The 26,281-nt window shown below is 43.0% G+C and overlaps 1 protein-coding gene across 1 annotated transcript in view; it reads right to left on the bottom strand.

Moving 5' to 3' along the window:
* Positions 1-2,180: 2,180 nt before the first annotated feature.
* Positions 2,181-26,281, bottom strand: part of LOC124259539 — a 34,367-nt gene continuing 10,266 nt past the window's right edge. Inside the window, exons 5-15 of the mRNA XM_046693680.1 lie at positions 25,612-25,769; positions 23,859-23,981; positions 23,074-23,185; positions 22,300-22,463; positions 21,257-21,358; positions 19,207-19,287; positions 18,488-18,608; positions 8,299-8,408; positions 5,924-6,103; positions 4,194-4,431; positions 2,181-3,143 (exon numbers count right to left, since the gene is read on the bottom strand). Of these exons, the coding sequence (XP_046549636.1) occupies positions 3,019-3,143; positions 4,194-4,431; positions 5,924-6,103; positions 8,299-8,408; positions 18,488-18,608; positions 19,207-19,287; positions 21,257-21,358; positions 22,300-22,463; positions 23,074-23,185; positions 23,859-23,981; positions 25,612-25,769 (1,514 nt within the window). The 3' untranslated portion in view covers positions 2,181-3,018. The remainder of the gene's footprint in view (positions 3,144-4,193; positions 4,432-5,923; positions 6,104-8,298; positions 8,409-18,487; positions 18,609-19,206; positions 19,288-21,256; positions 21,359-22,299; positions 22,464-23,073; positions 23,186-23,858; positions 23,982-25,611; positions 25,770-26,281) is intronic.

The raw sequence follows: 26,281 nt of genomic DNA, 5'->3' as shown, positions 1-26,281 counted from the left end.
ACTTGAGGTGTCCACCCACCGGGCTTATGGTGCCTGTGTTGAAGAGGCGGGTTCGGTACAAAGTGTGAAGATCACTTGAGGTGTCCACCCACCGGGCTTATGGTGCCTGTGTTGAAGAGGCGGGTTCGGTACAAAGTGTGAAGATCACTTGAGGTGTCCACCCACCGGGGTGTCCACCCACCGGGCTTATGGTGCCTGTGTTGAAGAGGCGGTTCGGTACAAAGTGTGAAGATCACTTGAGGTGTCCACCCACCGGGCTTATGGTGCCTGTGTTGAAGACGCGAGTTCGGGTACAAAGTGTGAAGATCACTTGAGGTGTCCACCCACCGTGATGTTGTTGGAATGTTGATGAAAGCGGCGTAAAATCTCACTCTCTCACGCATTCACTCATATGTACATGTGAATGGAAATGGTCGAATACGGAACTGCTCGTAGTTAGTTCTTTGTAACCTCTTGTTTATCCGTGAATGTCCGGGTTAGAATATTGATCTTCAGTAACACACGCTGGTCGTATGAGGCGACTAACGGGATCGGGTTGTCCGGCTCGCTGACTTGGTTGACACATGTAATCGGTTCCCAGTTGCGCAGATCGATGCTCATGCTGTTGATCACTGGATTGTCTGGTCAAGACTCGATTATTTACAGACCGCCGCCATATAGCTGGAATGTTACTTAGTGTGGCATAACACTAAACTCACTCACACACTCTTGTTATATTTAGTACTATAGAAGAATGGCCACTTTAGTTATTATTTACTCCCTCCCTCACTTAAAGTATATAGGTACGCGAGAAAGGATGGAGACGGCACAGCACAGGTAAATGACTCAATAGCTTTGTCGGCACTTGTGCACGTGCTCCACGTACACCTGGCTGTTCCTCTCTTTGCAGCCCTCCCTCGTAACAAATAGTGAACTTTATCAAACGTTTTATGATAGTTTGTTAAACATCTTTTTTCTATTTTTACTGGTCATGGTCAGTGTTTCATTGAGTATTAAATGTTTAGTAGTTTTAGAGTTAGATTGCAATTCATCGGTCCGTTTAGAGCCAAACGGACTATAAACTGATCCCAAAATCAAATGGGTCAGTTGAGCTATTCTGAAATAATCATTGTTTTACCCAGATGGCCAAGAATATTTTTTTCCATGTACACCTATGCAAAGACGGAAAGTCTGTGGAATTAAAATTAACGAAATGAAGTATTTTATGTGAGAAATAAATCAAACCAAACTAAGTGGCCGATAATAATTGAAAAAATATGAACAAACTGGGATGTCACAGTTGATATTTGTTTATTGTTATTCATTGGAGTTTTATGTTCATATATACAAATGTCGGGAAAACTTAGGAATTGTTCAATTGTTTACAAGGCTTCAAGTTTGCATACATGCAATGAAAGAGTATTAGAGATGTGTCGTAGAAAATGGGATTTGGGGAACATTCAATGTCATGAGGGGAGTATGTCCACTATCTTGTATACTAAGCAGCAAAAGAAACGCCAGTTTGGAATTTTCCTTCGCAGAAACGGATAACTGTTAACCCATCGCGCCAAGCCTTTCTCAGAGTGTGGTTCCAGGTGCCAATGGCCTTTATCAATCGATTGGTGCACTCCATGCATAGACGCTGCGCTGCAGTTATTGCCGCTCGTGGTGGTCACACTAGATACTGAAGTCTAGAGTCTGAATGGACTGCAAACGTTCACGTAATGTCGCTGAGTTATTCATTGATGTGTCAAGATATTGTACACAAAAAAGATTTGCGATTCGCTTATTATGTCCATTTCTGTAATGATTTGATTACAGTGCCTATCTAATTTTGAATTCGTACTGACGTTGTTGGTTTTTTGCTGCTGAGTATAGTTCTGCTTGGATAACGTGGGTTTACATGATACATGAGCTGTATCCTACATTTATTACGTGAGTTGTGCTCTGCTGGTATAATCTGTTGTATGCGGTTGATATAATAAGGCTGTATTCTGTTTGTATGACGTGCGTTATATTCTGCCAGTGTTGTGTTGGTTGTATTCTATGTGTACAACGTGTTTATAGCCCCGCTGGTATAAAAGTTATATCGTATTGGTATAATGTATTTTACATCTTATTTATTAAACACGTTTTTGACTTTCCGGTATAATGTGTGGCATCCTGTTGGTAAAACCCATGTTTGACGTTCTGTCATAATCTGTCGTATCCTACTAGTAAACCTATGTTTGACTAGCTGGTGTTTTTTGTCGAATCCTATTGGTAAAACCCATGTTTGACGTGCTGGCATATTGGTAAAACCCATGTTTGACGTGCTGGCATAATGCGTCGTATCCTACTGTAAACCTATGTTTGACTAGCTGGTGTTTTTGTCGAATCCTATTGGTGAAACCCATGTTTGACGTGCTGGCATAATGCGTCGTATCCTACTAGTAAACCTATGTTTGACTAGCTGGTGTTTTTTGTCAAATCCTATTGGTAAAACCCATGTTTGACTAGCTGGTGTTATTTGTCGTGTCCGGTTGGTAAAACCATGTTGGACTTGCTGCTATGATGTGTCTTATCCTATTGCTAAATCCGTGTTGGACTTGCTGCTATGATGTGTCTTATCCTATTGGTAAAACCCATGTTTTACAAGCTGGTGTTATTTGTCGTATCCTATTGGTAAATCCATGTTGGACTTGCTGCTATGATGTGTCTTGTCCTATTTGTAAAACCCATGTTTGACTTGCTGGTGTAATGTGTCGTATCCTATTGGTAAACCCGTGTTTGACTGGCAGCTACAATGTGTCATATCCTACTTGTAAAACCCATGTTTGACTTGCTGGCATAATGCGTCGTATCCTCGTGGTAAACCCATGTTTGACTAGCTGCTATAATGTGTGGTATCCTACTGGTAAAACCTGTATTGTGCCCACTGTTATCGGCTCATGTTCCACAATGACCACCCTTCAACACGTAACGAAGTCAATACATCTCGGGGGTTGATTGCTGACATAATACGACACAAGATGAATGATGGAATTACACTCGGATGCTTCACTGCATTTCGTAGCCCTGACTACGAGCAGCTCTTCGGCCATATTTGGATCCAAGCAATATTGCCCCGAAACATACGAGGAAGCCCAGAGTCAACATTCCAATGGCAATCCCGGCCAGTGCGCCTGAAACAAATCCCAAAAGGTGTTAGGTAGGGTTTGTAGCTTGGTGCGTGGCGTTTACTTACAGTTGGTTGGTTGGTGTTTAACGCCGCACTAAGTAGTATTGATCCAGTCATCAACAACATTAGCATCGTTCTACTCAATTAGGATACGATGACATGTGTCAACCAAGTCAGCGAGCCTGACAACCCGATCCCGTTAGTCGCCTCTTACGACAAGCATGGGTTGCTGAAGATCAATTCTAACTCGGATCTTCACGGGTCAGCGCACGCTCCGAATCACCTCCCTCCCCTCATCCACGTCCTCTCTTTTCTTAACCTCTCTTAACTTCTTCCATCTTTCATACAGCTGGGGAATTGGTAAATGAGTTGTTATGCAAATAACCAAATATACAAACGCAATGGCATTACCAGAAAGCCTTTGAATAAAATGAAGAAAAAAAATACGACTCCATAATTTACCTCCCCATCCCTTCTCGGAAATAACCAATGTTTGTGTGTGTGACAATCTGAATCAGCTTGAAAATGAACAAGATTAATGTGGCGTCCATTCTATGGCTCCAAATTATTCAAAGTTAAATCAAATAGATCAACTGAGGAAAGACGCGAAAGTTGAAGCCTTGAATTTGTCCAAAATATAATGTCGCATTGACATTATTTCAACCAAATAGCGACAAGAACAAGTTTACACATATACACGCACTATCGTGGAGAACGGTCCAACAAAGAATGGTTCATGAAATAAGGTAATGACATACTATATCTGGATATATTCAATGAACAGATTTGAAAGAATGAGCGAGTGAATGAGTTTAGTTTTACGCCGTTTTTAGCAATACTCCAGCAATATCACAGCAGCAGACACCAGAAATTGGCTTCACACATTGTACCCATGTGGGGAATCGAACCCGGGTCTTCGGCGTGACGAGATGGGGTGGGGGTGTGAGGTGTGTGTGGGGTTGGGGTGGGGAGGGGGGTGACAACCATTATTGGCATGAGTATACTATCAATCACTGGATAATCTGCCCCAGACTCGCACAGCAGAAAAACATACCCCCGCTGTATCCCTCGGCGGGTGCCTCACACAGTTCAATTGCGCTCAACCTGAGCCCGCGGCGAGGCACAGATCGTTTGTAAATCCTGGGCTCCACCTCGGGTAGTGCTGGGTCGACTTCCGGCACAGGGTCATCCTCAGGTTCATCATCCGGCTGCGATGTGACGGGTTGAGCCGCCGTCATCGGCGTAAAGCCCCAGAGCTTGTCCGAGTACGGGATCGCAGTCAGACGGATCACCTGGAATATTGTACATGACATTGGTCGCATTGTGCAACAAGAGACATCAATTAAAAATAACATACCTCTGAAAAATATTCAATTTTACATTGACAGGCGCGGCACTAAGATGCTATTGGTCGTATGTATTTTACTGAACCGTCTTAGCTTAGCTTACGACGGGCGATTCACTAAGATCGTCATAATGTGCCTCAATGACGGACCCAAGGCTAGATCTCTTTTTTACAGAGACTCCAGTTCGTCGTTGTCGTACTGTCTGCTCCAGAACATTATATTCGAAGATTTATTCTATGTAAGGTTAGTGCCACGACATCCTTCATGTGTCTGTCTGTCGTAAAACTATCACCCCGATACATCTACGTAAGTTTACAAAAACTCTTAACTGTTTTAAGAGTAGTATTCCTCCAGTTCGTTTACCCAAGTTAAATATATCTCTTAAATGTGTACCTCAACGTATGTTCGTAGCAGTACAATATACGTAGTCCTACGATGGGTTGATACACGATTTTCCAGACCTGTTAGTCAATACATGTGGGGCGGTGGGGTAGCCTTGTGGTTAAAGCGTTAGCCCGTCACGCCGAAGACCAGGTTTCGATTCCCCACATGGGTACAATGGGTGAGGCCAATTTCTCGTGTCCCCCGCCGTGATATTGCTGAAATATTGCTGAAAGCGGCGTAAATCCCAACTCACTCACTCTCGCTCAATGCGTGTACATACGTGCAATACACGTAGTCAATACCAATCACGATGATCTGGGCATAATCCGGTCTTAATATTCCTAGCACTATGATCGCTTTGAGAACATGGGCCAAGATATGTAATAGAGCCATAGAAAGCCATATAACGCATGCGTATCAGGCACATTCAAGACATACGTATCCAATGCATCAAACACAGCAGCAGAAAAAATCATTTGATTTACAAGACCAAAATACATATTTTCGAAGACAAAACTAAAATATATCGATAACAAGTATAGAGTCCTAGGAGACTTTTGCCGAAATTGCTGTGACAGAAGAATGCAAGGTCGGAAACATCGTAGGGAGACGCAGCTTTTACCAAAATTCCAGCAGGGGAAACCAGAAATGGAAAGCCATTGTACTCATGTGGGGAATCGAACCTGGTTGTTCCGCGTGGAGAGCGAACGCTTTGACCACAAGGCTACTCCACCGCCCCTTACGTTTAAAGGATCTTGGTGACTGTTTCCTGCCTAGTAGATTTTGACAGCGCTCCAAATCAAATCCAATTCTAAAGTGTACACTTTCTTTCGCCCGGCAGTGTAGAGCATGTGCCAGTTCGGTGACTGTGAATCTGGAATACTGGCTGAGATTGCAAATTCGCATGACCTCGGGGTCAGAGACGTCATAATCCTACAGTGATCATTAGGCATAAAGAGACTACAAGCTTCAGCAGGTATTGTCGACCAAGAAGCACCGTACCACGAATTCTTCAAAAAGTTGCTCCGTAATGAAATGAAACACCAGTACTCACGTTCATGTTCGCCCCCATCTCAATAGTGACGGTCAACTGGCTCTGTTTGATGCCGTTCGTGAGGGACTGTACCGCAGTGGCTAAGGGAATCTGGTTGGGGAAGTTAGGGATGTCGCCCTGGAAAGGGGTCGGGCCCAGGAGGTAGAACGCCACCTTTATGTACTTGTCGCTGTGGTCCACCTGAGAAGACGTCATAATGATTATGATGATGGTAATGATTATGTGACAAGACGTAATAATAATTATAATAATGATCATGATGATGAAATTGTCGCTGTGGACCTCCTGACAATGATGACTGTACTTTGACTCTGGTCCACTAGGGTTCTACTCAAGGAACATTGGTTGATGGAAATCTACTCAAGGAACATTGGTTGATGGAGATCAACTCTAAGCAGAAAGGTCGTTTTGGATCAACTCTAGGAACATACGTCGATGGTTATCTACTCTAGGAACATAGATCAGTGGTATCTACTCTAGGAACATAGGTCGATGGTATCTTCTCTAGGAACATAGGTCGATGGTATCTTCTCTAGGAACATAGGTCGATAGTATATACTCTAGGAACATAGGTCGATGGTATCAACTCTAGGAACATAGGTCGATGGTATCTAATCCAGGAACATAGGTCGATGGTATCTACTCTAGGAACATAGGATCGATGGTATCTACTCTAGGAACAAAGGTCGATGGTATCTTCTCAAAGGTCGAGGAACAAACATAGGTCGATGGTATCTACTCTAGGAACATAGGAACATAGGTCGATGGTATCTACTCGATGGTAACAGGAACATAGGTCGATGGTATCTACTCCAGGAACATAGGTCGATGGTATCTACTCCAGGAACATAGGTCGATGGTATCTCTCTACATAGATAGGAACATAGGTCTAGGAACATAGGTCGATGGTATCTCTCAGGAACATAGGTCGATGGTATCTACTCCAGGAACATAGGTCGATGGTATCTACTCATACATAGTCGATGGTATCTACTCTAGGAACATAGGTCGATGGTATCTACTCTAGGAACATCGATGGTCTACTCTAGGAACATAGGTCGATGGTATCTACTCCAGGAACATAGGTCGATGGTATCTACTCTAGGAACATAGGTCGATGGTATCTACTCTAGGTCGATGGTATCTGCTCTAGGAACATAGTCGATGGTATCTACTCCAGGAACATAGGTCGATGGTATCTACTCTAGAACATAGGTCGATGGTATCTACTCTAGGAACATAGTCGATGGTATAGGAACATAGGTCGATGGTATCTACTCCAGGAACATCGGTCGATGGTATCTACTCTAGGAACATATGGTATCTACTCTAGGAACATAGGTCGATGGTATCTACTCTAGAACATAGGTCGATGGTATCTTCTCTAGGAACATAGATGGTATCTCGATGGTATCGATGGTACTCTCTAGGAACATAGGTCGATGGTATCTACTCTAGGAACATAGGTCGATGGTATCTACTCTAGGAACATAGGTCGATGGTATCTACTCCAGGAACATCGGTCGATGGTATCTACTCTAGGAACATAGGTCGATGGTATCTACTCTAGGAACATAGGTCGATGGTATCTACTCTAGGAACATAGGTCGATGGTATCTACTCTAGGAACATAGGTCGATGGTATCTACTCTAGGAACATAGGTCGATGGTCGATGGTATCTACTCTAGGAACATAGGTCGATGGTATCTACTCTAGGAACATAGGTCGATGGTATCTACTCTAGGAACATAGGTCGATGGTATCTACTCTAGGAACATAGGTCGATGGTATCTACTCTAGGAACATAGGTCGATGGTATCTACTCTAGGAACATAGGTCGATGGGAACATATCTATGGTATCTCTAGGAACATAGGTCGATGGTATCTACTCTAGGAACATAGGTCGATGGTATCTACTCTAGGAACATAGGTCGATGGTATCTACTCTAGGAACATAGGTCGATGGTATCTACTCCAGGAACATAGGTCGATGGTATCTACTCCAGGAACATAGGTCGATGGTATCTACTCTAGGAACATAGGTCGATGGTATCTACTCTAGGAACATAGGTCGATGGTATCTACTCTAGGAACATAGGTCGATGGTATCTACTCCAGGAACATAGGTCGATGGTATCTACTCTAGGAACATAGGTCGATGGTATCTACTCTAGGAACATAGGACGATGGTATCTACTCCAGGAACATAGGTCGATGGTATCTACTCAGGAACATAGGTCGATGGTATCTACTGCAGTAACATAGGTCGATGGTATCTACTCCAGGAACATAGGTCGATGGTATCTACGTTAAGAACATCATCAGACCTGGAATACCAACACGGGATGTATGAAGGTAATATTAATTACTTACATCTATGTTGGAGATGCGGAGAGGTGACACAGAGAGGTAGGCTACCAAGGCTTGTATCACCCAGGTCTTGAAGCCCATTTCGTCTGACAAGACATCTTTCGTGAAGTTACCTGAAGAGTGAGTGAGTGAGTTTAGCTTTACGCCGTACTAGCTCTATTCCAGCTATATGACGGGGGTCTGTAAATAATCTAGTCTGGACTTGACAATCCTGTGATCAACAGCATGAGCATCGATCTACGCAATTGGGATCTGATGACATGCGTCAACCAAGTCAGCGAGTCTGACCACCCGATCTCGTTAGTCGCCTCTTACGACAAGCAGGAGTTGCTGAAGATCAATTCTAACCCGGATCTTCTCGAGTTTACCTGAAGAATCTAACACACAATTACCATCCATTCTTTACTGTATTATGTCGACCTATTGACCATCAAATGAAATCAAGTCTTGTTTAATTTCACTGGGTTGGAAAATTCGACAACCAGAATTCAAAACAGAAATAACAATGAACGTAGCTGGACGTGTTAGCACCTACATCTAAACGCCCAATTCATTGCAATAAAGAAGCTGACTACCCATAGAACATGCCTCTCAAAGAAGTTGTCTGAATAGGCCGGATTACAGGTAAGAATAATTGTCTATTTTCTGAAAAGTGTTTATCATGTTCAAACTGGGTTTTTCGTACTGGCTTGTGTGAAGTACAGGTCAGATAAGTTTTGATTGTTTTCATTAAGTGGCAGGGTAATAACTGCCAAGATAGAATGAATATATGTATATATATCATATATATGGCTAAAGGATCCCACTAGCAGCTGAAGGGGTGGTATAAATCCAATTGTGACCTGGCTCTGTTGCTTGCGATCTTTAGCCCCATTTTAAACAGTGTTCGTCAATAGACCGATCCAGTCCCGGCCGATAAGCCCCGTCCACTTCGTTTTTAACGTTAGGGGGGACAACCACGGACTAATCACAATGGCGTCACCGCCGGCGAAACGTACGTGATTGCGAATGTTGTTGATGAATTATGCTTGTTGTACTTTGGTATCCGTCGTTTGTGAATGATATTTTAAAAGGAAAGTTATACGTATTTTATTTTCAATATATTTTAGTTGACAGGTTGTATAATTGGCGAGTGAAAAAGTAGTTAGATATACATGCCCGATGAAAAAAGACTGGGAAGCGTATTTTCTACCAAATAATCGATCCGGCAATTCACGTTCGTCTAACATATTAGCAGGGGAAAGGTAACTGAATTATGTTTGTTGTTCTTTTCTCAAAAATTCCCATCGTAATATTATAAAAACCGTGAACACAACCACATGTTCAAGTTACAGATCGTTCCGGTATCTATAAAATAAATTGTCAAAACTGCGCGTGCCACCTTTATTTATTTATCCGTTGTTCAGCTTTAAGTCTGAGAAAACTTAGGTTTCTACCTTTCAAGGGACAACGAAGGAAAGCAGTATCCCGGTCTACTACTTCGTCCACCTTGTTTGTCTGTATATATATTATCTGGAAAACGTTACTGGACCTGTTAACACAGTATGTTTCCCTGGATGTATCTGGACATACCAAGAAGCAAATATTCAGCAGATAATCTGCAGCTATTTTCAGTAAAATTTCTCTCTTCCAAATCTGTACACCATCCTAAAATGACACTGAATATAAGGAAATCCATTTTTTAAATAATCCTTTCCAATTTATTTTTCTATGTGTACTTTGTTATGGAATCCTAATCTACAAACCTCCACTATAATGGACTTCGTGAACTGCCAGCATTTATCTACAGGTATGTCACACCACCATAAACACAAAGAATCCAAGATACAGTCTGCACCTGTACACTGACACATCTTCCATAAATAGGAAACGTGTGATGCAAAATCTTTGAACAGAGGATCCACAGTTATCCGTACAATTAACTAGCATTGAAACAGAATGTTACACAACATACAAATATACTGCTTTTTCTTTAGAGATATTTAACTGCTAACTACTATTGTAAACAAGAGGCAAAGAATATATTCAAAGTTTAAAGCTATTTGTCAATAAAATTACATATTGACATTATTGCTTCTTAGACAATGATAATCTTTGTTTTATTAGATCTGAGACCATATCCCTTAGGGAAATAACACTAATTCTGATCTATTTCCTTTCCTGAGATACTTACTAGTGTCATCAAACTATATCATAGTTGCTTAAAAATTTGGTAAAAGTCATAACAAAAGTTTAGGAAAACATACATGAAAATGTCCTGAAGCTTTCACCTCCTGCAATTAAACCAGTGTGCATTTTAATATGAATTTAAGCCTATTTTCCAAATAAGCACCAACAAACCTTGAACAATTTGTCCAAAAAACAACATCTTAAAAAACACTACTTTGGCTCAGTCTTCAAATATTGGTAACCTCCTCACAAGCTGATGAATTCTAAGAAGTATTACATGAAATCGGGGTTGAATGTCATGTTTCAATATCCATTCCAGTTACATGAACAGTCAACTTAGAATTCTGTAAGTTACTTGGTTCCATGACTGAATAATGCCTGGGTGTGACCAAAAACGTAGCCTTTGTTTTTCTTTCAAATTCTCTGGATGTTGAAATAACTTTATTATGAGTCACTCTCTGAATAAACATATTATTTAAAGACCAAATATAACTTAAAACAAACTAGCTATCTTAGTACCAAGTGTTTGTTCAGCCATGATATGTATATAGGGTTTGTTTGCCTAGTTCTGCCTTAACTTCACATGAATCTGATATGTGAGACAGTTAAGTAATTATTAATAATTGATTGGAGTATTATCTATTTTATTACCTTTCCACGTTTCCTGGAGGAGGCAAGATTCTTAAAACATACCTTGCTATCATTTCCAGTGAATAATAATTAAAATGACAGAACTATGTTATTACTCTAAAAGTGTACCAATGTACCCCCACCCCACCCCAAACCCCACCTTACAAGTAAAAATTATACTGTGACAAAAAAATCAAAACAAATAATGTTCTCAATAGTTAGGAAATAAACTTATATTTCACTCTGTCCGATATTCCAGAAAGTCACTATTCTTCTGACATTTTCGTTTTCGTCTCCGATTCACATTTGAGTAAAGCTAAATCAATTCAAGGTCCCATCTCTTTATAGATATTCTGAAATATTTAAGACATGGTTTTACAGACACTCATGAATTAATTTTGATGTTTGGATATTGCGTGATAGGCAACTGCTGACACTGACAATATTTCCGTTTGCATAAAAAATATTACTCTTCGAATATTTTGCACTATCAACAGATACTGTACTGTACATAGGCCTTCAGATTGTGCTTGTGAAACTTTAAAACATCCTAAAATGTGTGACAAGTTTCAGAATATCTAATCGCGAATGCAACCCATATCCACCACATTGTTCTTTAATGTAACAAGTTTTGCTATTTCGGTCGACCCTAACCGAAATCAGCTCGCTGTCAGATTTGTTTACATTGTGTCACGGCTTTCTCACCTGTCTCATTTCAGGTTTATGGTGTACCAACTCAATGCCCAGTAGTGACTAAAAACGTGAAGCAAAAACAATTTTGTAGTTACAAGAATTGTCCGTGTTTATAACACTTGCAAAATCCTAAACTGCTATTTGTTGTCATCAATTGGTAATGATTTTGCACATGTGCAAAAGTGTGTAAATTCGTGCAAATTCGCATCTGCAGGCAGACGTAGGTTTCGTGAACGATGGTGCAGACATTTACCTTTTCGTTAGGCCTATCGCATTCCTTGATCCGCCTCAATTTTTTTGTCTTGATCGTAATGGTTTTGTTAAAGGGACACATCAAATCACAGCAATATGTAATCGATATAGCGAGTGTAAATGGCATAATTCAAAGCACATCGCTTCGAAGGCATCGTTTGACCCCGGAAATAAGTCTGACAAATCCACACAGCGCACCCGGCCTGCTGATTGGCCAAAATTGACGCATGCGCCAGTTTTGATTGACAGACTGGATCGGTCTATTGGCTCACAAACTAGTTTAAGAACATGTGATAATCTAGTTGTGGCAGCTTTTTTATGTATTCTAACAGTTATTCTTAATTAAGGCATTTCTGTCGTTACGATATGGCTGAAATATCGTCTATGTGACTTTTAATTCACTCACTCACTCACTGAAGGGAAGAAGAAGATGAAAACCAAAGAAGTACTACAATATTTATCCTTACGTTACTTCCCTGGAAACAGCCACTGGGCACTGAAAACACATGGGGCAAAACAAAACTGTGAAAGTGTGGTCAGAAGACTCCATCAATCAACTCAGAGGTTGCTTCGACTGCACGCTGTGGGACACTCTTCGTGAATCCACTGCAGTCTTGATGAAGTCAACGGCGTTGTGACTGACTACATAACACAGGTTGCTTCGACTGCACGCTGTGGGACACTCTTCGTGAATCCACTGCAAGTCTTGATGAACTCAACGGCGTTGTGACTGACTACATAACAGAGGTTGCTTCGACTGCACGCTGTGGGACACTCTTCATGAATCCACTGCAAGTCTTGATGAACTCAACGGCGTTGTGACTGACTACATAACAAAGGTTGCTTCGACTGCACGCTGTGGGAAACTCTTCGTAAATCCACTGCAAGTCTTGATGAACTGAACGACGTTGTGACTGACTACATAACAGAGGTTGCTTCGACTGCACGCTGTGGGACACTCCTCGTGAATCCACTGCAAGTCTTGATGAAGTCAACGACGTTGTGACTGACTACATAACAGAGGTTTGCTTCGACTGCACGCTGTGGGACACTCTTCGTGAATCCACTGCAGTCTTGATGAACTCAACGACGTTGTGACTGACTACATAACAGAGGTTGCTTCGACTGCACGCTGTGGGACACTCTTCGTGAATCCACTGCAAGTCTTGATGAACTCAACGACGTTGTGACTGCCTACATAACAGGGGTTGCTTCGACTGCACGCTGTGGGACGCTCTCACTGCAAGTCTTGATGAACTCAACGACGTTGTGACTGACTACATAACAGAGGTTGCTTCGACTGCACGCTGTGGGACGCTCTCACTGCAAGTCTTGATGAACTCAACGTCGTTGTGACTGACTACATAACAGAGGTTTGCTTCGACTGCACGCTGTGGGACACTCTTCGTGAATCCACTGCAGTCTTGATGAACTCAACGACGTTGTGACTGACTACATAACAGAGGTTGCTTCGACTGCACGCTGTGGGACACTCTTCGTAAATCCACTGCAAGTCTTGATGAAGTCAACGACGTTGTGACTGCCTACATAACAGAGGTTGCTTCGACTGCACGCTGTGGGACGCTCTCACTGCAAGTCTTGATGAACTCAACGTCGTTGTGACTGACTACATAACAGAGGTTGCTTCGACTGCGCTCTCACGCTGTGGGACGCTCTGACTACTGCAAGTCTTGATGAACTCAACGTCGTTGTGACTGCCTACATAACAGAGGTTGCTTCGACTGCACGCTGTGGGACGCTCTCACTGCAAGTCTTGATGAACTCAACGTCGTTGTGACTGACTACATAACAGAGGTTTGCTTCGACTGCACGCTGTGGGACACTCTTCGTGAATCCACTGCAGTCTTGATGAACTCAACGACGTTGTGACTGACTACATAACAGAGGTTGCTTCGACTGCACGCTGTGGGACACTCTTCGTAAATCCACTGCAAGTCTTGATGAAGTCAACGACGTTGTGACTGCCTACATAACAGAGGTTGCTTCGACTGCACGCTGTGGGACGCTCTCACTGCAAGTCTTGATGAACTCAACGTCGTTGTGACTGACTACATAACAGAGGTTGCTTCGACTGCACGCTGTGGGACGCTCTCACTGCAAGTCTTGATGAACTCAACGTCGTTGTGACTGACTACATAACAGAGGTTGCTTCGACTGCACGCTGTGGGACGCTCTCACTGCAAGTCTTGATGAACTCAACGGCGTTGTGACTGACTACATAACAGAGGTTGCTTCGACTGCACGCTGTGGGACACTCTCACTGCAAGTCTTGATGAACTCAACGGCGTTGTGACTGACTACATAACAGGGGTTGCTTCGACTGCACGCTGTGGGACACTCTCACTGCAAGTCTTGGTGAACTCAACGGCGTTGTGACTGACTACATAACAGAGGTTGCTTCGACTGCACGCTGGCGGACGCTCTTACTGCAAGTCTTGATGAACTCAACGGCGTTGTGACTGACTACATAACAGAGGTTACTTCGACTGCACGCTGTGGGACGCTCTCACTGCAAGTCTTGATGAACTCAACGTCGTTGTGACTGACTACATAACAGAGGTTGCTTCGACTGCACGCTGTGGGACGCTCTCACTGCAAGTCTTGATGAACTCAACGGCGTTGTGAGTGACTACATAACAGAGGTTGCTTCGACTGCACGCTGTGGAACACTCTCACTGAAAGTCTTGATGAACTCAACGACGTTGTGACTGACTACATAACATAGGTTGCTTCGACTGCACGCTGGCGGACGCTCTCACTGCAAGTCTTGATGAACTCAACGACGTTGTGACTGACTACATAACATAGGTTGCTTCGACTGCACGCTGTGGGACACTCTCACTGCAAGTCTTGATGAACTGAACGACGTTGTGACTGACTACATAACATAGGTTGCTTCGACTGCACGCTGTGGGACACTCTCACTGCAAGTCTTGATGAACTCAACGACGTTGTGATTGACTACATAACAGAGGTTGCTTCGACTGCACGCTGTGGGACACTCTCACTGCAAGTCTTGATGAACTCAACGGCGTTGTGACTGACTACATAACAGGGGTTGCTTCGACTGCACGCTGTGGGACACTCTCACTGCAAGTCTTGATGAACTCAACGTCGTTGTGACTGACTACATAACAGAGGTTGCTTCGACTGCACGCTGGCGGACGCTCTCACTGCAAGTCTTGATGAACTCAACGGCGTTGTGACTGACTACATAACAGGGGTTGCTTCGACTGCACGCTGTGGGACACTCTCACTGCAAGTCTTGATGAACTCAACGACGTTGTGACTGACTACATAACAGAGGTTGCTTCGACTGCACGCTGTGGGACGCTCTCACTGCAAGTCTTGATGAACTCAACGACGTTGTGACTGACTACATAACAGAGGTTGCTTCGACTGCACGCTGTGGGACACTCTCACTGCAAGTCTTGATGAACTCAACGACGTTGTGACTGACTACATAACATAGGTTGCTTCGACTGCACGCTGTGGGACACTCTCACTGCAAGTCTTGATGAACTCAACGACGTTGTGAGTGACTACATAACACAGGTTGCTTCGACTGCACGCTGTGGGACCCTCTCACTGCAAGTCTTGATGAACACAACGACGTTGTGACTGACTACATAACATTCTGTGTGGATAACATCATACCAACCAGGACTATTAAGCTATTTCCTAACACCAAACCATGGATCACCAAAGACCTGAAAGTGCTTCTCAATGCGAAGAAACGTGCTTACTGTACTGGAAATGGAGCACAGATAAAACACATTCAAAGAGTCATCAAACCTTTGACAAAGAAGTGCAAAACTGAGTATAAAGAAAAAGCTTGAAACAGAATTCTGGAAGAACAACTTAAAGGAGGCATGGCAGGGTGTAAAAACCATGGTCGACACTAATCGGAACCGGGCTAGTCTTCCTGTTCTAGACGAACTTTCCCTTGTTAATGATTTGAATAAGTTCTACTGTCGGTTTGACACCAACGACTTCACATCTGATCGTCTCGCTGTTAACAAATCCCTGCCAGCCGGAGAAAATATCACCATCACAGAAGATGACGTTCTTCAGGTCTTCAAGAAGATAAATATCAGGAAAGCTTCCGGTCCTGACAGCCTACCTGGAACAAGGTAATATTCCAGCTATCTGTTAATTCACGTCATATACCTGCAATCTGGAAAACGGCCAATGTGATACCTATCCCCAAGAACTCGAAACCGTCAGGACTAAATGATTATCGGCCAGTGGCTTTAACGCCCATAGTAATGACATGCTTTGAACGCATTATCCTGAAATTGCTCTTACAAGAAACCAGACATCTACAGAACTGGTGTAGAAGACGCTCTGCTTTCTCTCCTACATACTGTATAGACTCACCTGGATACTCCTAAGTCATATAAGAGAATTCTGTTTGTCGACTTCTCATCTGCGTTCAACACGATACAACCCCACTTAATGACGCAGAAACTGTTTACTATGGAAGTGAATAGCACTCTCTTACGTTGGATCGAGCCCTTCTCTTATACATCGGTTACAACGTGTTCTGGTGAACTCTTCCTCTTCTGATTTAACACTCACGAATACTGGTGCTCCCCAAGGATGTGTATTATCTCCCGTTCTGTTTACCCTCTACACAAATGACTGTGTGTGTGTTTACCCTCTACACAAATGAATGTGTGAGTGATTACCTTATACACAAATGACTGTGTGAGTGATTACCTTATACACAAATGACTGTGTGAGTGATTACCCTCTACACAAATGACTGTGTGAGTAATTACCTTATACACAAATGACTGTGTGAGTGATTACCTTATACACAAATGACTGTGTGAGTGATTACCCTCTACACAAATGACTGTGAGTGATTACCTGATACACAAATGACTATGTGAGTGATTACCCTCTACACAAATGACTGTGAGTGATTACCTGATACACAAATGAATGTGTGAGTGATTACCTTATACACAAATGACTGTGTGAGTGATTACCTTATACACAAATGACTGTGTGAGTGATTACCCTCTACACAAATGACTGTGTGAGTGATTACCTTATACACAAATGACTGTGTGAGTGATTACTTTATACACAAATGACTGTGTGAGTGATTACCTTATACACAAATGACTGTGTGAGTGATTACCTTATACACAAATGACTGTGTGAGTGTTTACCCTCTACACAAATGACTATGTGAGTGATTACCCTCTACACAAATGACTGTGTGAGTGTTTACCCTCTACACAAATGACTGTGTGAGTGATTACCCTCTACACAAATGACTGTGTGAGTGTTTACCCTCTACACAAATGACTGTGTGAGTGATTACCTTATACACAAATGACTGTGTGAGTGATTACCCTCTACACAAACGACTGTGTGACTCTATTCCCTCATATTCAAGTTCGCAGACGATGCCGCATTAACAGGACTCCTCAACAGCTCTGAACTACATTACAGAAACGAAATTGATAGATTCACTTCCTGGTGTTATGACAACTACCTTGTATTAAATGTCACCAAGACAAAGGACATGATTATAGACTTTACTTGTAAACAACCACTAGAACCAGTACTCATCGACGGGGAGGAAGTGCATGTGGTAGAGGAATACAAGTATCTGGGACCTATACTCGGAAAGTATAGTTCTTGGAAAGCTCTCATCTAGCCCTGTCAGTGCAATATTTTGTGATCGTTAAATGCTCGAGTTCTTATGAATGTAAACCAAATTTCCTACGTGGATAATAAAGTCTTATCTTATCTTATCTTATCTTAACTGATATTCACTGGCTGTTGACAGCCAATAATATTTCTGCTACGTGACAACGTTCAATTGAGTCTGGACTACAGGTGAGGTGAGGTGAAATTGGGTTTAACGTCATGCTTGAGAATATTTCGCTCATATGACGACGTGCATGCGTGTGTATGTGTATGTGCGGCTGCTTGTACTAGCCCAGACTTAAGCTGGTTTTATAGTGCTAGCCCACTGAGATACTACGCCGCAGTGAAGCATGAATACCCCGCTCAGACACATTATACTGAGTCCGAGCCGACCAGTCCTTGTTGTACCCATTAATGCCGAGGGCCAGACAGGGACCAACAAGTACCATATTTTAACGTCTTTTCGTATGACGCGGTCGGGGATCGAACCCGCGACCTTCCGCTCTCCGGGCGGACGCTTTAACCACTACACCACGGAGGCGGTCTGAGTCTGGACTTGAACCAGTGGTTGACATCATGAGCATGAATCTGTGAAACTGGGATGCGATAAAATGCATGAATCATGCCATGCTTGGGTTCGAATCTCCACATGGGAACAGTATGTGAAGCCCATTTCCCGGTTTCCGCAAGGATCTTGCTGGAATATAGCTGGAAGCTGCGTAAAACCACACTCACTCACTCACTCACTCTAATCTACCTTGCAGCAGAAACTGTTGGAACTGCTTCTCTGTGGAGTTGTAGCACTTGCCAATGTCAAATGACCAGATGACAGGGGGCTCCTCGTTGTAGTCGTAGATGTTGTAGATGTAGTGTCGTACCTGTAACACCGACAACACCTCATGAAACATGCGACGAGGGAAGCGGAATTCACACACTCACTCACACTCTTACTCATTCACTCTCACACACTCACTCATTCACACACACTCACACACATTCTCTCTCTCTCTCTCTCTCTCTCTCTCTCTCTCTCTCTCTCTCTCTCTCTCTCTCTCTCTCTCTTTCTCTCTCTGGTACTCATTATGTACAGTTTGAGGTTAACAGCTGGTTGTATACAATACCATTGTGGTCGTTGACAGATACGACCACTAAGAGGGTTTGCTATCCCCTCATTTCCTAACAAGCATGTAATATAGCCATCCTTTATGATGAAATAAAGAACTAATTGCTAGACCTCTCTCTCTCACTGCGGCATGGTATCTCAGTGGACTAGCACTATATAACCAGCTTCAGTCTGGGGTAGTACAAGCAGCCGTACATACATATACACACGCATGCACGTCGTCATATGAGCGAAATATTCTTAAGTTCGACGTTAAACCCCATTTCACCTCACCCACTCACTCACACACTCACTCACACACACGCACACATTCATTCACTCACTCACTCACTCACCCACTCACTCACTCTTACCGGTTGCATGTGCATTGTTATGATGATCCCAACAGGCATCTGACTCTCGAAATTGTTTCCGGTGTTGTCCTGCCACTCTTGCTGCACCACAGAAAGGGGCATTTACATGAACAATAATTAGCAGCAACCATGTATAACATAACTAGCTTATAGTGTATATCAGCTTATCAAGTATATAACAAAATCATGGTATAACTGTCATGCTCATACTATTACTGCTACTACTACTGCTACTACTGCAGCTACTGATACTAATGTTGCTACTACTGCTACTCCTGCTGCTACTGCAACTATTACTACTGCTGCTACTGCTACTGTTACTGCTACTACTGCTACTGCTACTGCTACTACTGCTGCTGCTACTGCTACTACTGCTACTGCTACTGCTACTACTGCTGCTGCTGCTACTGCTACTACTGCTACTGTTACTGCTACTACTGCCACTGCTACTACTGCAGCTACTGCTACTACTGCTGCTACTGCTAATATTACTACTGCTGCTGCTACTGCTACTTCTGCTACTGTTACTGGTACTACTGCTACTGCTACTACTGCTGCTACTGCTAATATTACTACTGCTGCTGCTACTGCTACAACTGCTACTGTTACTGTTACCACTGCTGCTACTACTGCCACTGCTACTACTGCAGCTACTGCTAATATTACTACTGATGCTGCTTCTGCTACTACTGCTTCTGTTTCTGTTACTACTGCTACTACTGCTGCTACTGCTACTACTGCTACTGCTACTACCACTGCTGCTGCTACTACTATTGCTCCTACTGCTGCTACTACTTCTACTGTTACTGTTACTACTGCTGCTGCTTCTGCTGCTGCTACTGCTGCTACTGCTGCTGCTGCTACTGCTACTGCTACTACTACTACTACTGCTGCTGCTACTACTACTACTACTTCTGCTGCTGCTACTGCTGCTGCTACTACTGCTACTACTGCTGCTACTTCTACTACTATTACTAATATTGCTACCGCTACTGCTGCTGCTACTGCTACTGCTACTACTGCTACTGCTACTGTTACTGTTACTACCGCTGCTACCGCTGCTACTACTGCTACTGCTACTGTTACTGCTACTACTACTGCTACTACTACCGCTACTGCCGCTGCTACTGCTACTACTATTACTGCTACTGTTACTACTGTTACCACTGCTGCTACTACTGCTACTGCTACTGCTACTGCTACTACTGCTGCTACTGCTACTGCTACTGCTACTGCTACTACTACTACTACTACTACTACTACTGCTACTGTAACTACTGTTACCACTGCTACTGCTACTGCTACTGCTACTACTACTACTACTACTACTGCTACTGCTACTGCTACTACTACTACTGCTACTGTTACTGTTACTGTTACTACTGTTACCGCTGCTGCTACTACTGCTACTGCTACTACTTCTACTTCTACTGCTACTGCTACTACTACTGCTGCTACTGCTACTGCTGCTACTACTACTACTGTCACTGCTACTACCACTGCTGCTACTACTGCTACTGCTACTACTACTACTTCTGCTACTGCTACTACTGCTACTGCTGCTACTACTGCTACTTCTGCTGCTACTACTATTTCTACTACTATTACTACTATTGCTATCGCTACTACTACAACTGCTACTATTGATGCTACTGCTACTACTGCCTCTACTACTACTACTACTGCTACTTCTACTGCTACTACTGCTGCGACTGCTACTGCTACTGATGCTACTACTACTACTACTACAGCTACTACTGCTGCTGCTACTGCTACTATTATTGCTACCAGTACTACTACTACTGCTGCTGCTGCTACTGCAACAACTACTAGTACTGCTGCTGCTACTACTACTGCTACTACTACTACTAGTCCTACTGCCACTACTGCTACTGCAGATACTGCTGCTACTACTGCTACTACTTCTGTTGCTACTGCTGCTACTACTGCTGCTGCTACTACAACTGCTGCTACTGCTGCTACTCTCCTCCAGTATGACTACCTCTACTACGTCTTTGCTAATGCTTCAGCAACAACGGCTTCAACTTACTCTGGCGAAGTACCACTCCCACGTGGTGTTCATGGCGCTGCCCACTGGCCAGTTGACCTTGTCCGTGATCCACACGTCACACTCTATTCCACGCATTGTTCTCTGAAAACATTATCATGTATATGTGTGCACAAGTTACTTGTTACTAACACTTCTAGAAATTTCAATTTTGTTTGTAACCAATTGAGTCTGGGACCAGACAATCCAGTGATGAACTGCATGAACATCGATCTACGTACCTGAGATAAAATGACATGTGTCAACCAAATCAGCGAGCCTGACCACCCGGTCCCGTTAGTCGCATCTTATAACAAACATGGGATGCTGAAGATCAATTCTAAACCGGTGTCCTTCTTCATCAATAACAGATTGGGTTGTTGCATTACGCTAAAGCGATTCTGCAGCCATTCTAACGGACGTAAAATCATACACTAGAAGCTGTCTTGATATGTTTTCGAATAAAAGGGGTTATTAAATTGATCGATAACCGGAAATGTCAATAGGAAATAATGTTAATGATTATTGATATGACAATTATCCCATCGATAACATCGTACATTAACTTTTGTGATAGAATAAAGTTTTAATTTTTTCAAACAATACACAAAGTTAGGTTTTCGTTCATTGGCTGATCCATGAACAAACATGTCAGCACTCACTAGTAATGTGAAATATATTCATTTTTGTTGGCATTATTGCTCAAAGTTACTTCTCCGATATTTATCGATAATCGATCGATATTTAGTCAGCGATTATCGATCTCTATGATCTATATCTATTGCCAGTCATATCGAATATACACGTAACCTAGTCATTGGAGTCGGAGTTGCGTCCCTTAGGGATACCAGCACACTGTGATTCCGGTTCGTCCTCGGTTTCTTCCCGTGCTTAACCAAGATGCAAGCCTCTAATGCCTGCGCCACTTCGAGCTATGTTTCCACAACAATCTAACACCAAAAATAATAATACTAATAATAAATATATTAATTTATTAATAACTAACTCATTCGGTACTAAAACTGTCCAAAGGATTTTACACTTACGAGGCCTTCGTAGGCAATGAAATCAGTCTTGTTCGTAAAAAAGAATTCTGAGCTACTCCGCATGCGCACAGAAGTTGGTCCTGATGTTTCAGCATCGAACCCGGAAGAGGCAATCAGACCGACCGAACAGTTGTTATTAATCTCGTCTCTGATATAGGAAATCCCTGAAAATGATAAACGAGAATAACATAACTGCCTGTTACAGATTCATTCATCTTCATTCTTTGTCATTAAGAAAACAATGAAATAATACAGATTACGAGGGAGTATATTATTACATACAAAATTAAAATGTAATCTAAATTATACACGAACGCAGGTTCAGGTGAACCTTGCGTAATTAAAATGGTTAGGCTTGTCATCGGCTCAATGCCCTTATCCCTTTCCACGCACACGTGTAGATCCGGGTTAAAATTGGTCTTCAGCAACCCATGCTTGTCGTAAGAGAAGCCCATAAACACCGAATAACATTTACTTCACAGGGAGAGGTTCACCTTCATGAACACAAACATCTTCTCCAATCAGGCCACTAACCTCTGCAGGTTCCAATGAACACGGGCGGTGGGGTAGCCTAGTGGTTAAAACGTTCGTTCGTCACGCCGAAGACCCGGGTTCGAGTCATCATATGGGTACAATCTGTGAAGCCCATTTCTGGTGTCCCCCGCAGTGATATTGCTGGAATATTGCTAAAATCGGCGTAAAGCTGAAAACCCACTCACTCCAATGAAAACACGCCACGACCATTTGATACTGATCACCAGGTCATGAACTTACCAGTATTAAAATCATGAATTTCCGTAGTTCTGTGTTTGTCTGCGCCAGGGCCTTCCAAGTTACTTGGCGTGTACTCCAACTTGACAAGTTTATTATCATGGTCAAAATATTCCTAGAAAATAAATAGTGGACACTTCATTTCGAGGCAGACAATTTCAAGAGAAGCGTTTTTATGACTTACTGTTCTTATCAGTCGCTCTGCAGATTTGGTTTTGTTTGTTTGTTTGTTTGTTTAACGCCGCACTCAGCAATATTTCGGCGGCGGTCTGTAATGTTTTTAGTCTGGACCAGATAATCCAGTGATCAACAGCATGAGCATCGATCTACGCATTTGGGATACGATGACATGTGTCATCAAAGTCAGCGAGCCTGACCACCCGATCACGTTAGTCGCCTCTTACGACAACCATGGGTTACTGAAGACCAATTCTAACCCGGATCTTCACGGGCCACTCTGTATCAGAAAATTGCAGAAAAAATGGTTATAGTCAATATGCTTATGATGAAAACAGGCTTAATTCTTTTCTTTTGACAGTTTTTAGGTTACCTAAAAAGTGGTTACAATTTACATTGTACAGGGGTAGAAATACATTTTAACTTAACATAGATGATTAATGTCTTTTGCTGACAGGATTCGCTAAGCATGTGTTAAAATTTACGATCATCTATGCATATTGGTAAAGAATCATAATCGGGGAAATATTGTTTTAAGTCACTAATCCTGAGAATAAGGGACATGACTTACAAAGCGGTCAACGGTTACCAGGATATGCGGATATGCTTACCGTCATGTAGGATATTTGAAAGGCTTCGGGAACCTGGACCTCTGCCCCGAAGCTAAATGTGTTGGACGGTGTGGGCGGCTTGGTCCGTGTTTTCATCCCATGACAGTAGGCTCCCTGGGGAGTCTACAACAACACGAAACATCTTCCAGTTTCAGTGAGTGAGTGAGTGAGTAAGGTTTTATGCCATTTTACAAATATACCAGCAATACAACGGCTGGGGACACCGGAAATGAGCTTCAAACATTGTCCCTATGTTGGGAATCGAACCCGGGTCTTCGGCGTAACGAGCTGACACTTTAACCACTAGGCTACCCCACCGCCCCCTATTTTCAGTGATTAGACCGTTTACTATTCTAAAAGGTTTGAGATCTCCAGGATTGTCGGGGCGGCGGGGTAGCCTAATGGTGTAGTTTCTATAATGTAAAGCCGACTTCTGGTGTCCCGTGCTGATGTTGCTGGCATATTGCTAAACACGGCGTTAAACTAAAATCACTCACTCCAGGATTGTCCGTTTTACAATTTTCTTTTTTTTGTTACATCCACGCTTTCAACTTAAACAAGTTCATTAAAATGAGCCAAAACTATTCTACACTCCTATGGGAATGTTGTTTTCTTTAAGTATTATACGGAATGTTAAATGAGGTGAGGTGAGGTGAAATTGGGTTAAACGTCATGCTTGAGAATATTTCGCTCATATGACGACGTGCATGCGTGTGTATGTGTATGTGTATGTGCGGCTGCTTGTACTAGCCCAGACTTAAGCTGGTTTCATAGTGCTAGCCCACTGAGATACCATGCCGCAGTGAAGCAGAAATACCTCACTCAGACACAATATACTGACCCCGAGCCGACCAGTCCTTGTTGTACCCATTAATGCCGAGCGCCAGACAGGGACCAACAAGTGCCATAGTTTAACGTCCTTTGGTATGACGCGGTCGGGGATCGAACCCGCGACCTTCCGCTCTCCGGGCGGACGCTCTAACCACTACACCACGGATTTTGGTCGAATGGTAAATGAAATAGCATAAAGATTAACGTTTGATGCGTATTATATGTATGCTCTTCTGCTGGCATACAGGACGAGGGTGATCAGGTGGGTAGGTCGGTCAGCTTTTATAGAAATCTCCCGTGAATAGATATATATAGCGAGAATGAGTGCGAGAGTTAGGTTTTACGGTACTGTTAGCAATATTCCAGCAATATCATAGCGAGAACACCAGAAATTGGCTTCACACAATGTACCATTGTGGGGAATCGAACCAGGTATTTGGCCTGACTAGCTTTGACCACTAGGATACCCCGCCGCCCCCAATTAACGAGATATTCTTGCAATAGGTCATGTGAGATAGGCTAGACAGTTCTGCGTTTCTGAAAAATCATTGTCCATATATACCTTGTCCGTAATATACATTTGCAAGCAAGTTTTAAAAAATAGTGTTATTTTAAAAGTCTTGCTGATGATGCGGCGAAAGTGTTTTGGATCTTTCGAAGCTTATCAAGGAGGTTAGAACTGAGGCCTGAAAAGATGCTGTTATACTAGTGAAGCCTCGATGTAACAAGAGTTCGAAAAGGGCTTGCGTTGTCAGGTGTTGCCGAATATTACCAATGGATCTCAGGTAAAAGTAGCAAATCCTGCTCCAACGGTTAACATGGGAATGACCCAGACAAGGGGTAGAATCTCTGTTCCGCTCTCCAGGCTGACGCGCTATCCACTGCTTTATATGTTTACTCTATTCTTGGTTTGTTAATTTACCTCAAACCTCTCAGTTTCTCCATCCAAAGAGTTCCTGTATTCTGCGAACTCGTATATGTGCTCAAAGTTCCTTGACACTGTGCCGTTCCAGATTTTCCCCGTCACGTGACATCGAACAGGGACTTGTGGTGTATCCTGGGAAGTCTGCCAATCTACGCCTGCAAAAGATCACGTGACATGTTAATGCGCGATTACGTGCGCTCTACACCGGATACAGAAACGGATCATATCCGGGCCAGAAATATCTAAAAATAGTGTCATTTCCTGGACAAAGGGGTCATCCAAGCAAATGGTAGTAACATGTTTTATCTGTACGTGTGCTAGGCTTAATCGAATGCATCATTTTCTACCTAATTTCATAATGGAAAAAATACAGAAAGTGAGTGGATAGCAATTTTAGCAATATTCTAGCAATATCTAGGCTGGGGGCACCAGAAATGGGCTTCACACATTGTTCCAGTGTAGGGAACCGTATCTAGGTTACTGGCGTAACGAGTCAACAATCTAACCACTGGCTACCCCACCACCCCTCAAATGAAAAGAGGGGCGGTGGGTAGCCTAGTGGTTAAAGCGTCCGCTCGACATGCTGAAGACCCGGGTTCGATTCCCCACATGGGTGCAATGTGTGAAGCCCATTTATGGTGTCCCCCGCCGTGATGTTGCTGGAATA

Source organism: Haliotis rubra, unplaced genomic scaffold, assembly GCF_003918875.1.
Source record: "Haliotis rubra isolate DU_JTF1 unplaced genomic scaffold, ASM391887v1 Scf727, whole genome shotgun sequence".
NCBI classification, from domain to species: Eukaryota; Metazoa; Mollusca; class Gastropoda; order Lepetellida; family Haliotidae; genus Haliotis; species Haliotis rubra.
Note: the sequence above shows the minus strand (reverse complement) of the source record. Positions and strands in the feature narration are given on the sequence as shown.